General features: G+C 57.7%; 1 protein-coding gene across 3 annotated transcripts; it reads right to left on the reverse strand.

The window, feature by feature from the left end:
• Positions 1-882: 882 nt before the first annotated feature.
• Positions 883-13887, reverse strand: YTHDF1 (YTH N6-methyladenosine RNA binding protein 1). 3 transcript variants are annotated; one of them, XM_032461552.1, is made up of 6 exons: positions 13531-13887; positions 13305-13329; positions 12157-12236; positions 6366-6405; positions 3954-5468; positions 883-1833 (listed from the first exon to the last, which is right to left on the reverse strand). In XM_032461552.1, exons 3-6 carry the CDS (start codon positions 12228-12230, stop codon positions 1807-1809), a joined length of 1656 nt encoding a protein of 551 aa, XP_032317443.1. In that variant the 5' UTR covers positions 12231-12236; positions 13305-13329; positions 13531-13887; the 3' UTR covers positions 883-1806. The 3 variants fall into 3 exon arrangements, with proteins under 3 accessions (XP_032317443.1, XP_032317441.1, XP_032317442.1); XM_032461550.1 differs by lacking the exon at positions 6366-6405 and having other exon boundaries at positions 13305-13332; XM_032461551.1 differs by lacking the exon at positions 6366-6405 and having other exon boundaries at positions 13531-13886.
• Between the last annotated feature and the right edge of the window lie 67 nt (positions 13888-13954).

A 13954-nucleotide genomic window follows, 5' to 3' on the forward strand; every position in this document is an offset into this window, starting at 1 on the left:
GAATCTGGAAGTACTGTGCTTTGGAGCAGGGCAGAGGGAGAAAAGTAGCCAACTGGCTGGCTTGAGGGGGAAAAACTGACGGGCAGCAGCCCTTCATGAGCCAAACCTGACACACGCTGAAGGTGGCGTGAGGTCCAGCTCCCCTCCCACACCGTGACCCCCAACAGCCCTTCCTTCCCAGACACCCCGAGCACCGGGACAGCAAGCGAGCTGGCGGGGCAGGGGAGCCTGCAGACCAGGCGACACTTACGGACCAGGAACCCAGGCCGGCCAGTAACTGACCCGCCACAGCCTCTACTTCCGGTAACTGGCCCCAACCCTCTCTGCTGCCCTGACTCGCGGGAAGAGGTGGTAACATGTGTCAGGGCATCGGCCGGGCGACCACATCTCGAGCTGGGAGCCACCGCCTCTTCAAGGCAGCCCGACCATCAAGCACTTGGGAGGCGACGGCAGGGAGACTCAGACACACACGCTTCTGCAAAGGGACCCTTCAGCGGCTCTGCAGTTAAACCGTCGCCAGCCCGTAAGGCAGGGCGGAAGAGTGAGACGGCGCCAGACGTGCCGAACAGGCGATTGTCAGGCTTGTGCTCTCCTAGAGGCGAGGCTCCCCGACGCTGCCCGGACCCCGCACAGGCAGCAGCAGCTCAGCGAGAGCGAGCGCCCTGAACACACGTCTAAATGAAACAGCTTAAACCCCAGCCCCGAGGGCCCGCAGAGCGAGCAGCTCGCAGACAGCACCTGCACGCTGGGTGGGTGGCCCTCCGCGCGGGCGCGTGCGCGCGGCGTGTGTGGGGCAGGCGTGTGCACGGCTCTCACACTCCGACTCCAGCTCCTGCGGCGAGCTCTTCAGCAGCCCCTTAGTCCACAAAACATGCCGGCAAATTCAATTTCTAGAAGATTTTTTTTTTGTTTTTTTATCCATTCAGGAAAAAAAATTAGACACACACGGTGAAATTTACAATCGGCGGCATCACCTGTCACACCGTCTGTCCTACCAGACCCGACGTTTAAAGCTCAGCATTACTGGTATAAAAACATGAAATGGCGCCAGGACGCTCCGCAGAGAAAAGGGGGAGGTAAAAGTCTGCACACAGCGAGGAGCCCCTCCAGGCCCGGGCCTTTCACCACTGCCCGCCCAGGAGCACGGCAGCCCCTCTGGGCATGCAAGGCCGTAGGAGGCGGGGGCCCCAAGGAAACAGCACGTTCACCAAATCTGAACAACTAAAATGTGTCCTTCTGCCTAGTGGAAATCAAACGGACAGGCTGGCATTTTAGGTTGATAATAGGTAACAAAGATAAAATGATGGCAAACCAGCCAAACAAGGTGAGCCGCAGCCCGCTGACCCTGGCATCTCGAGAGCAGCGCATCAGCGGAGCTCAGCAGACGGCTCGTGGTTTCTCACGCTCGCTGTAAAGTATAAGGGGCAAGAACCGAGTCTCATACAGAAATCTGAAATGGCTGAGTGTAAGAAGAAGAACATAATTTTCACCGAAAGGAAATAATAATAATAAATCTTTGGGATGTATTAGAATTTTGTTTTCAAGGATACTTACATTTCACATTAGGGCAGTCTGACTGACAAGATGACAGAAACACTCCTTTGCCGAGTGAGTTTCCAACATTCTAATACATAGAAAAAATACAAACAAACGCAGAGCCATCTGGGCAAAAATAAACTACGAAGAAGGTAAGACATGAGCAGTGGAGCCTGCAGGAGAGGCCGGCCGGAGCCCCGCCGGAGACAGCACCAAGACGCCCCTCCACCCGGGCCGCACCCCGCAGACCTGCGAGAACCCCTCTGAGCCTCACTGTCGGTTCCGGTTCTGCCGTTCCTGTGAAAAGAAAGGAGAGGAGTTGAACATGCCGTGCACACAAATTCCCCCAAAGCCCAAGGGCTGCGGCCACAGGTCTGGACCCGAGCTCCCTGCTGGGACCGCCACGCCACGGCAGCTCCAGGCCTTGGGGTCCGGGCGCGGGACCTGGCCTCTGATAACCACCTACCCGCAGCGGCCACCTGTGCGAGGAAGGCTCCCCTGGCCAGTCTGTTCCTCCATCAGGAGGACCACCCATCCCAGTGCGTGCAGGACCAGCCTGTGACCAGCGCTCAGTCCTCCCCACACCCGCCAGCCTTCTCGTTCGTTAGTCGGGCCGCAGCCGCAACTGACTCGCAGGAGACACACCGAGTCCGGCTCCCTCTGGCCCCTCCAGGATGGGGGCACCACTCGCGGGCTGGTGATGACTCAGCTCCCAACACTCAGGACTGCCACTCGTGTAACGCACAATGCAAGTGAAAGCCTCTCCTCTGCTGCGAACGGACCAGACGTGTCTTCAGGGAAATGCGACACCAACCCCCACCCTCCGCGTCATCACCCAGGACATGGCTTGCCACAGGGGCACCTATGGTCACTCCTCTAACAACTAACATTTCCTCCCTACCCTGAACTCCAAACACTGGAAAAATTAAGAACTCTGTATTTTACATTCTCCTAAAAAAAAAAAAAGTCACAGGCACTGCCCTCTATCCCCGGAGAGCAGATGGCAACCTCTCCTTCAAGCTCAGACAGGCAGCCTCCCGGGCTGAGCACCCTGACTGCTAAACCACCTCCACTCCTCCAACTGTGAGACGTGCTCTTCTCAAAACAGTTGAACCTCATGGGAAGCAGAGTTCCTTCCTGAGAGGGACACTCAACAACAAACACTCCAGCAAGGGCTCACCCCTAACCCTCTGTCTTCACCTGGCTTTTCACGGAGTGACCCTGGGCCGTGGCCAGTCGAGTTGTCCGAGGAACTCTCAGCTCACTCCAACTGTCACTGGAAACCTGCACTATTTTAAGCGCCCTAAGGAGTGACTGTTTCTAGACTTGAAAGCCACAGGCTTCTGGGGCTTGGTCTGACCCAGCTGCCACAAGACCTGGTGCTTCCCCAAAGCAGCAGCGCGCCTTCAGACGGGCAGCCCAGGTACAGGACGGCCAGCGCGCCTGCAAAGCGGCAAGCACACCTGACCTCTCAACAAGACCCAATTTTAAGCACTTCCAATCATTTGAAAACAATGGAGTCAAACTCCAGATGATGAACAAAAGGGTGACCTGAGAGTCTCCAGGACAGACACGCTCGGGGTCGTAAGGGCGTCCGTGCCCATCAGAGTGAAGACACACCCTAGCCCTCTCTGGAAACCAGACTCCTGGGATCTCTGAGGCTCCACCAGGGCAGCAACAGGGCGGGCTCTTCTCTGCCACTCTCAGGAACAGGACTTAATCGAACACTGTCAGCTGCGGACAAAGGCATCCTGCCCCTGGCCACTCACCTGCTTCCACAGCGTCCCCGCCACAAGGGGGGAGGAGCAGCGCCCAGTGAAGCCTCACAGCAAAGCGACAGAGGACAACCCTGCTTGTCAACTGGAACATCTTGGTGGCACGGCCCATCTCCCTCCAGCCCACTGGAGGGGCAGTTCAAAGCCAGAAGCACCATGGCTCCCGTGACCATAGCCACCTCCCTCACTCCCGATCCCGGACACACCAGCGTGGGCACCGAAGGCTCCAAACGCCACGATGCACGTTTCAGGACACTAGCTCCTCAAAACACCAACCTGGTTAGGGGCAGAAAATCATCCCTCAGCACATCACAGCTTCACAACCCAGAGGTCACAGCATTTATGACAAACCACACACAGCGAGCCCGCTCCTTGCGGCTGGGGACCTCAAGTTTCACTAGCGACGCTCTCTGTTCTGTCCCTGTAAATTCAGTAGTTCAGTTTCATTTCATACCCAAGAGCTAAAACAGAGAATCGCAGTAACTGGCAATAAATGACAAACTTGTCTTTTCCCCACAAAAATGAGTGGGCCCCATCGAGTTCTGTGAGCGTGGCAAGGGATCCCAAATTATGTGGTGACATCCAAGCGGGCCTGCCCATCGCTGCCGAGGCCGCGCACGCCCTCCCGAGACCCAGACCCACCTTGCGCACCACCTCCTCCTCCTCCTGGCGCTTCTCGTAGTGCGAGAAGTCGTCGAAGATGGAGGTGGTGTGCCTGTAGGCGGCGATGATCTTCAGCACCTGCCTCGCCTTCTCCAGGGGCACCTCCTGGGTGTCGCGGGAGTTGGTGACCGGCTTGTGGTCGTTGTTCTCCAGCCGGATGTGCCGGAGCTGGCTGTTGGGCACGTCCTTGACAAAGATCCACTTCACGTCGAACTTGCCCTTCCACTTGTCCTGGGACCAAACCCCGGCGCTCGTGCCGTAGTCCACGGGTGACTTCATCTCGGCCACCCCGCAGAAGTGCCCACTGCCGTTGACGCTGAACAGCAGGTAGACAGGCCCCCGGCTGCCCAGGGCGCGGAAGGCGCTGTCCAGGCGCTTGTTGCCATGCTCGGTGCTGCACCAGATAGAGTACTTGATGGAGCGGTGCACGTCGTCCTCCGAGTAGCTCTTGATGATGAACACGCGGCCGCTCCGCAGGTTCCAGTCGAACTCCCGGGGGTTGTAGCTGTGGGCCGCTTTCAGCTTCTCCAGGATGGGGTGGGACTCCGCGCCTGGGGAAGAGCTGGGCTGCGTGTTCCCGAGGGAGTTACTGTCACCGCCTGTCCCTCCACTCGGCCCGAACACAGCGTTCCTGTTGCGAGGGGCGACCCAGCGGGTTTGGGGAGGCTGCTGGGGGCTCTGGTACTGCGGCTGGGCCAGAGGGGGGTGCTGAGCGGGAAGAGGCTGCCCAGTCGGCTGGGGGGCCACCTGGGGGACCGGCACCTGCTGGGCAGCCGGGGCCTTGGGCCCAGGCCCCTTGTTATCCCAGGTGCCAATGTCCATGTTATGCTTTATGGGAGGAGGGGGCAGTGCACCCCCCACCGCAGGGCCGCCCTTGGCCTTCGCTTTCGGCTGTGGCTTCGCGGGCTTGCTGGCGATAGCAGCCCACGAGGCCGGCTTCGACACCGGCAGGCTTACGTTCGTCCCACCACTGCCAGAAAGGATGCCCGTCATCGCCACGCTGCTGACCACCGACCCCACTGTCTTGACCGCAGAGGTGGTGACGTCCCCAATCTTCAGGCCCACCATGCCTTGCTCCAGGCTGTTCATTCCAGGGGCCTTGTTGAGGGTGTCACTGTGAAAGCCTGTCTGTCCGTCCACAATCGTGCCGCCCAGGGAGCTTGGCGGGTAGGTGTAGCTGTTTCCGTAAGCAGAACTCTGAGCCTGCTGCCCCTGAGACCCGCTCGTCCCCCAGGCTGAGAAGGCAGGGTTTTCAGGGAAAAAATTAAACCTGTGCTGATAGATATTGTTCCCCAGGCCCCCAGGCTGCCCAAAAACAGCATCGTGCATAAAGTGATGGTCTCCATTACTGAGCTGTCCATAGGTGGTGAGGTACGGGATGGGAGGGTCCCCTCCGCTAGACCAGGGCGCCTCGTTGAGGGAGTAGGGAAATCCGATGGACGGCGGGTAATAGCTGGACAGGTAGGGATCGGCCATGGAGGGGTAACTGTTACTCTGCGGAAACAAGCATGAGCCGCGTTAGATGCTGTCCCGACACCGAGGAGACACCAGAATGCCAACTGCTCCTGCCTAAGTGCAGGCTGATGGGAAACCAGGCCTGTCCTGCACGAGCCCCACCTCCAACAGGAGCCCACCAAGGACAGGTGAGGGTGAGGTCAGGGACAGTCCAGCTGGTCACCTCCAAACACAGAATATCACTTGCAATGACATGGATTCAAGTCAGGTGACAACAATCTACTCAGCACCCCACGTCCCCACTTTACCTTCAAGAAGAGGCCCGTTTAAAGGGACCTAGAGTGAGGAGCTACCCTCTGCCCCACTGGCAGCAAAGCTTGTGAGGAGCACGGGCCGCCACGGGCAGCCCAGGAGGACGGGGGGAGGCTTTAGAAGAGCCGCAGACTCCTCACAGCAGTCAGGACGTTCAGCACTGCAGGCGTTTACCCTGCAGACTGACTTCAAGTTCAACAGTTATGCATCTAGACACCCCTTCCCACTCTCCACCCACAGGACCCCTGCCACCCACCCAGGGCCATTCCCGAGGCCCCTTCCACGGGCCTTTCCTGACAGCCCGCCTCTGAGTTCCAGGGTCTCACCTCCTTAGTCCCCACCGTCTCCTGGGCATGGCCTGGGGCTCTCGGAGCAGGCCGGGTGACGGAGGAGGCCCCGGCTGGTCCAGCCCCTTTGCCCAGTGAGTGTCCCGCTCTGTTCTCTGGACCACAGGAGCCCCTGCCTCGCCCGGGCCCCTCACTGAGAAGCCGCCTCCGTGCAGCAGCTGGAACCTCCAGGAGGAGTTTCTTAGCGCTGGACCCTGAGGCCGCAGCGCATCCCTCACTTCTGCCGGATTTAGAGCTGCAGCCAGTTCTGGGAGGGTGGCTGCTCAAGGAGACTCACCCGCGGTTGCTGGTCAGACCGGGGCCTGGGAGCGGGAGGGCTGTGAGGGAAACAAAGCAGGGCAGACGTGGAGCCCTCCAGCCTGTGACGCCGCTCCCAGCCCCTCCCCACGTCCCCCGAGCAGCCAGAGTTCTACGTGGAGAGCAGCGGCTTTAAACTCTTTCCCTAACCCCGCGCCCATGTTCGGGAGAGAGCACCTGCCACCTCGTCTGCAGAGGGTGGCTGGTGTCCAGGCAGGGAGCCGGGCGAAGGCAGCCAGGGAGGATCCAGGACACCAAGAGGAAAGCAGCTCTGCTTATGGGGAATGAGAACGGGCAGGCACTCTCCGGATCCCCCAGAAGACCCTGCGGAGGTCAGGCCAGTCCCCAGGCATGTCCCAGCCCAGCATGAGACAGCGCTGACATTGCTGGTCTGCACAGCCACCTCCTGCCTCCCTGCCCATCCTGGGGCTCTCGAGGCCTCAGGACTCAGATCTCCTCCCCATCAGCTGCTCCACTTGACAGCAGATTATTCTAGAATCACCTTTTCAAATGCAATGGTAACGGTTTGCCTGTTAACACGTGCCCTTGAGATTCTCCGGGATACAAGAAACAGGACGGACATGCAGGGGAAAGGACCTCAGTGATTCTGGCCCCTTTACCGTAACCTCTCGGTCAGCCTGCCTCAGCCCAACCTGGGCCCGCTGGAGAGGCGGCAGAGGAGAGGGGACCACTGGGGGATGTGTTAGGAGGGGCGGGCCCAGGGGCTCAGGCCTCTGACTCGGAGCCCTCCTCCTGCCAGCCTGGCCCTCCTGGCATCAGTGCACTTCCCTCGCACGCAAGGAAGGCCCTGGGGAGAAGAGAGGACCAGGGGCTTCACGGCATTCGAACCACCTGGACAAACCAGAGCGGCAGCAGCGGGGCCACGGCACTGTGCTCCCCGAAAGACCCAGCGCCTCACTCTGACCTACACGTAAGCCTGAGCCACGACAGGACGCAACCCAGGACGCGAGCTCTCGTGTGTCATGCTCAGCCCTGAACTCCCCTCACGTCCGTCCCAAGTCCAGCCACTTATGGACAAGTCCACCATCCCGGTCACCCCAGCACCACTGTGTGGATAGGTGGCTCTCGGCCGCCTCCAGCCAGGACTGTCCAAGGGAAAGAGGAGACAAGCCAGCCAGCATCACCGGGAACCTGCGTCCAGCCCTGGGGTAAGGCCAGGCAGGGTGGCATCTGGGAGAGGAGTGGCCAAGCAGGCTGGTGGTGAGGGCTACCTGGAGGGCTGGGCTCCATACCAGCCCGGCCCACGCTGTCTGGCCCCGCCAGGCCACCAGCACACAGCAGGCTTTGTGCAGGGACCTTAGCCCACCTGCATCCCCACCCTGCTGGCAGCACACTTCCCACCACCTCTGCCACATTTCCTGCAAAACTCTGAAAGCAAGGCAGCAAGTGATCCGGCAGAGCTCCTTCTGCAGCAGGAGAACTTGGAGGTGTTCCCCGAGCACTGTGGTCTGCACCGCACCACCTCCCCTCCTCGCTGCCTTGAGGGCGTGGTTCCAGGTGGTTCCAGGCCATCTGCAGCACAGGGTGGGGGGGTGGAGGTGGCGGTGACTGTTCTGGCCTCAACTTACAGCAAAGCTAAAACTACACTTGTTTCAAACATGAACTCTACGTGAGCCCGCCAACGGCACTGCAGAGTTGGGCCGCTCGTGATCACAGGCAGCCCCTCGGAAGCCACTGGCCCTGGCCTCAGGCTCTCAAAACACTCAGCACGGTAGCTCAAACGCTGTCCGGCCTGGCTCCTGCGACAGCCGCAAGGCCCAGCTAGAGTGCGTGGGTTCACCTGCTAGGGACGCGGGTGCAGAAGCCAAAGGGATGGAAACAAATTCCACGCCTTCATGCCTCTGAGCAGGCAGGTCATGGGTCTTGTGAAAGGAGCAGCACAGGAAAAAATTCTTTCGAGGACAAAGCAGGTAAAACAATAAAGCCATCGCCCTGACTGCACGAGGCTTCTAGTTACAGCCTTTGCACAACTTAGGGCCTCAGAGAAGGGAGGCGGCAGGTCTTCACGGCAAAATGTCTGCTGACTGCAGGGAACACAGCCCCAAGCGTTGCACCCCTAGGCCAAGGCAGAAGTGACAGACAAAACGTGCCCTCCAAAGTAAGCTCAAGCAGTCGTGACAGTTACTCCCAGGTCACTTTCTTTGAAGAACGAACAGTAAAAGACAATAAAGCCATAAGCCTGTCCTATCATTAAGTGTTTGTTATACTTACCAACACTCACCCACGTTAAAAAAAAAAACCTTTCAGCCTCAACAACCAGAACCATCTATTTTAAACTGGAAATGTCTGCTTCCTAAACCCAGCTGTCTTAGGAGGAATAATTCCAGAATTACTCAAATGCTTTAAGTTTCACAAACAGTAAAGCGACGCAGCCATTAAGGTGACCAAGAGGAGGCAAATGGAAGGAAAAACAGAAAGGCCCCTTCAGAACCTCAAGGCAAAGAGAACACCTCTGGAGTCTGCAGAGCAGCATTTACTTGGGGGAGGGGAGTGACTATCATAAATTATGTAAAAGAGGAAAAGCACCTAGGGCAGTGAGGAGCAGTGACAAAGCGAGTGACACAGGCTCCGGGGAGAGGCCTGGGGGTGCGGCTGGTTCCCCCCTCGGAGTCCTGCATCTGCTTCCTGCCTCGGCGAGCAGTTCTGAGTGACCTCACAAAGAGGTCTGTCACCGCTCTTCAGGCACCGTTAGCTGCATTTCAGACGGAAGCCCCTACTGTGTGCACCATCCTTGTGTTTTAGGACGTCCCTGGCTCTCAGATGCAGCTACAGGAAACGGATGCTCAGCCAGTGCCCACTTGACCAGGCACTCCTCGCTGCCCGGGCTCACTGGCCCACCAGCGGCGAGTCACATGCCAGCTTCCTCCCAGACTCTTCACAGTGGCCCCAACGCCAAGAAAAGGTATCGATTTAGCCCAGCTTTGTGCTTGCCACCCAAAACCTGACAGAAACCCTGCTGACAGCTTTCACAATACAGGTGGGCTAGGGTCCCTGCACACAGCACAGGTGTCAAGGAGGGCGCTGTCAGGGATGCCAGGCAGAAGCTTCTTGCAAAGAGAGTACAGAGGCACAAACTCCAGCGCACACAAGATAGCATCTGAGAGACACTGTACACCAGGTCTCCAAGAGATGCCACGCGGCGCCCTCAAGTGGTAAAACACATGCCCAGCACTTCAGGTGGTTCTGCACACAATAGGTCAAGACTTGACTAACAGTACAGCTTCCTCTGGTTACAGACGGCCGGCCGGCACCGGGACCCGAAACAAGTACCTTCACAGAGCGCTCTCGTACGGTGTTTCTCGTTACACTCCAAGCACAACAGAATTGTTAAGGAGGAATAAAAAGTTCGCTTTTATCCCTTCTGTACCGGGCAGGTGTGACCGGGCACACTGACAAGTCCATCGACAGCCAAGTGCCTCCAGTGTAGATGCAGGCGCCCCGTCGGTTCCCTCCCGGCCTGGCAGTTGGCTGGCACACCTGCAACAACTCAGAAGAGGAACTTTTCTGGGTCCTTTCGGGGGGAAAAAACAAAACAAAACAGGACTGGAAAGGAGGCAGGCCCTGAGGACAAAGTCAGGAGGACTCAGCAGCGGCAGAGCCCCACCCAACGCCTTCACCCCGGGCCCCCACCCGGACCCCGCTGCTTCAGGAAAGCTGACCAACGTGTGCTGCCCCGGGAGCCCCAGGAAGGGACATGCACACCGGGAGCAGTGGCCCCAGCCTTCCTGAGGGAAGGACCAGCCACCAGAGCGCAACAGTCCCGTTACAGAGCATTACCATTAACCAACTGAACTTAGACGGCCTGCTTCTAAATGTTTTCCAAGTCATCTTCAATACGAAGGCTTCACAAATCAGAAAGCCACAGTGTCTCCAAGAGGCTACTAGAAACCACACCTGAGTTCTGACAGGTGAGCATCGCAGAGCTGACGGAGGTGCTGGCTCCATGAGGGAGGATTGCGTACACAAGTGGGCCCTCTCGCCACAGTCCACCTGGCAGCAGCACCACCTCAGCAGAACCTGGCGCAAACAGGGCTGCACGCTTCCCTCTGCTGGCCACGCCACCACTGCTCCGGCTCACGCACCAGCAGTCAGGCTGGACATCACGGCACATCCTCAGTCTGAGCACCTTCCTAAACCTCCACCGGCAGAGTCCACGTGGAGAGGCAGCAACCATCCCCAGTGACTCCTGACTGCATCACAGCTCACGCGAAGAAAGGAGAGGCAGACACAGGACCCAGAGAACCCGGCTGCACGCCTGGCACGAGGCACTGGCCCTCAGGTTCCTCATCCACGAGACGACGAGGATCCAAGAGCCCCGGCGGTCACAGGCTTCCTGTGCCCTCCAGCAGTCGGGCATTTCTGGACAGTCTGTTCTCAATCAAGAGCCTTCTCAGCAGGTTCACTGTGCGAACTGATCTTGCTGAAAACTGCACATCTAACATCCGGGAGGAAGGGGCCATTTTCAGGCTGTTCACTGACAGCACCAACCTGTGGGGTCTTTCCACACGGCTCCCGGGGGACAGCCGGCCCTCTTCTGATATCAGAAAATCACCCACTCTGTCTGGAAGGAACTCCTCCGGAGTGACGAAAGCTCCTGCCTTGTAAACATAAGACTAAACACGTAACACTTCTAGATCCAATTACATAAGAGAAATAAGATGGTCAACAAAGTAAGTCCACTAAACTGCCTGGTCACTACCTCCAGCTGACCGCCCATCACTGAGCAGCCAGTTCTACTGTGCAGCCCTCATCCTGCCCAGGAGGGTGGGTTCTCGGGGCCCCTCTGTACAGGGTCTCTCAGGTCCCTCAGCTGCTGACTTGCCAAGTGCAGCAAGAAAGAGGAGGGTGAAGAAAAGTTCTAAGACACTTCAGAGAGGGGCAGACTAGCAAGAAAAGAGGCTGAGTAGGTTTACACCACAGGAAGAGGCAGAACCTGGTTTTATACTAAAGCAAACATGCACAGTACATTTTAAAAGCAGTACACACTAGGCTTAAACCTAAATCCAACTAGCTAAGTGGTCTTAACCAGGGCTATTCAGCCTCCCAGAGACATCTGCCAAGACATCTTTGGTTGTCCCAAAACCAAACCATGTGATTAGGGGGCAGGGGAGGGGGTACTAGTGGCATCTCATGAACGAAGGCCAGGGAGGCTGCCAAATATCCGACAATGCACAGCACAGCCCCCAGAACAAAGCCTGTTTCAGTCCAAAACATCCTCAGTGCCAATGCTGAGAGACCTTGAAATACCTAAGAAAACCAAGTGGCACTGACTTACCCAGGTACCACCCTGAGCTCTACACAAACTGTCTAGTCTTAGCCTCCCCAGTTCTATCAGGAGCTACTGTGAACTGTCCTACAGAAAAGGAAGCAGGCACAGAGAGGGCAAGCCACTGAGGCAGTGTCACACAGTCATCATTGGAGTGAAGAACCCAGGGCCAGAGTCTCACTCCAGAGTCCTGCTCCTAGCTGCTCTCCCAGTCCACAATTCCAATTGTCCAGAGCTAACACAAAGTCACCAGACAACCTCAGAGAACCATGCACACCTCCACTCTGTCAAACGCAGTGTATCACTGCCCGCCAATGCTGAGGCCAACTAGAACTCTGGTCAAACGCCAGCCCCAGTAGGACGTCATTTACAACATTTTATAGTCCACTTCTTTGTTGTTTAGGATAATAAAAGTCGGATTTACGGTAGTAAACTTGTGTTACAAAACTAATGGAAAAATACATGTTAAGAAAGATAAACTCACCTGGTTTGACTGTCCAGAAAGGTAGGGCTCAAAGTCATTGTCATGAACTGTGTCCTTCTGATGCAAAGAACCATTTTGTACTAAAACGAGAAATTGCAAAATACTACATTTAAATTTCAAAAAGTTACTTTTAAGCATGAAAATTAAAGGTAATAAGGCTTATCTCCATCAATTCCTAGTAGTCGTTGCTTCTACTTAAAAACAGTCATTACAAAACTGGTACTTACACAACTAATTACAAAGATGATGCACAACTTTCAATAACTTAAGCTACCTTTCTGATAAAAATTAACTGCAATTTGGTAAATGCTGACAAAACAGAGGTGCAGACAAAATAATGTGAGGCACTCGTAGCCAGGTTTTGGTAAAGATGATGTGGTCTGAGACCCACGTGTACCACACAGAGAATGGCGCTTCCCAAAGCCTAGCTGTTCACGTGAGGAGAGGAGACCAGGAAACGCAGGGCAGCGTGGCTGGGAAGAGAGTGGGACAGAACAAGGCGTTGGTGAACGTGCTGTTATCTGCCCTGTTCTCATTTTCCTCTGTCACCGTGCCCAGCCAGGAAAGGAAGGGGGAGGTAAGGAAGTGCTGGGCCTTCTCCAATCTTAAAACACGATGAACCGTATCTGCTTACACCCGAGTCTCTCTCTCACACACACACACACGTGTTAAAAACAATCTTCTGAGTAAACATAAAGCAGAGTCACTAGTTCTCACAAGAATGAGTCCTGGGGGTCTGCCTCAAGACAGATCACAAGGGTTCCAGCTATCAGAGTAAGAGCTAGCTTACAGGGCCAAGGGCTGGCAAGTCACCCAGAGTCAGCCCCACACCTGGGGCACAGACAGGCAAGGCCCTGGCCAGGGTCCCCTCCCCCATTCAAATCAAGCATCTCGCGGTAGGAAAGGAAGATGGAATTCTCTAACCACCTGTTTATTCATCTCTTGAAAAGTCTATTTTAAGCCCGTTAAATCTCCCCAAGTATCCCAACCTAAAGTTGCATCTCCCTGAACCTGCGCGTGGAAAACTTGGCGGTTCCAGGCGCCTCTCCGGAGCCCTGCTCTTACTCCGCACGGAGCGCCCGATTCCCAACAAGCCCCGCTTCCCGCTCCGCCCCGGGGCCCGCACGGCCCGTCCCGGCTCCGCTCACCTTTATTATCTTGTCCTTTTGTTCGCTGCTTCCCCGCAGGCCCGGACGTGCGAGTGGACAAAAGCCAGGAAAAGGAAACACAAAGTTATTCACGAGAACCCCTCCCAGGCAGGCGGCGCGCTCCGGCACGAAGGGCCCGCGGTCACAGGCGACGCCGGCCCGGTCCCTGGCCCCGCGACCCCGGCTCCCGGCTTCCGGCCCCCGGGCCCGCGACCCCGGCCGCTACCTGGGGGTCCACGCTGGTGGCCGACATGCTTCATGAACAGCGCGGCGCGGGGCCCGGGCGCCCGCCGGCTCGGGCCTCCCCGCGAGGTCGGGTCTGTCACCCGCGCTCTCGCGGCCCCGGGCCCGCCGCCTCCTTCCCGGGCGCCGGCCGGCCGGGCGGCGGCGGCGGCGGCGGCTGCTGGGCGCGCAGGCCGCGAGCGGGCCGGGCGCAGGGCGGCGAGCAGGACCGGACGCACTGACCAGGTGCTGATTCCAATGGCGGCGGCGGCGGCGGCGGCGGCGGCAGCAGCGACGGCGACGGCGACAGCGGCAGCAGCGGCGGCGACCGGAACGAGGCTGCGCGACGTCAGCGCGCGCGGGGCAGGCTGGGAGGCCGACCTGCTGCCACGCGCCGCGCCTGCGCAGCGCCTTCCGGGGGGACGGAT

Source organism: Camelus ferus, chromosome 19, assembly GCF_009834535.1.
Source record: "Camelus ferus isolate YT-003-E chromosome 19, BCGSAC_Cfer_1.0, whole genome shotgun sequence".
NCBI classification, from domain to species: domain Eukaryota; kingdom Metazoa; phylum Chordata; class Mammalia; order Artiodactyla; family Camelidae; genus Camelus; species Camelus ferus.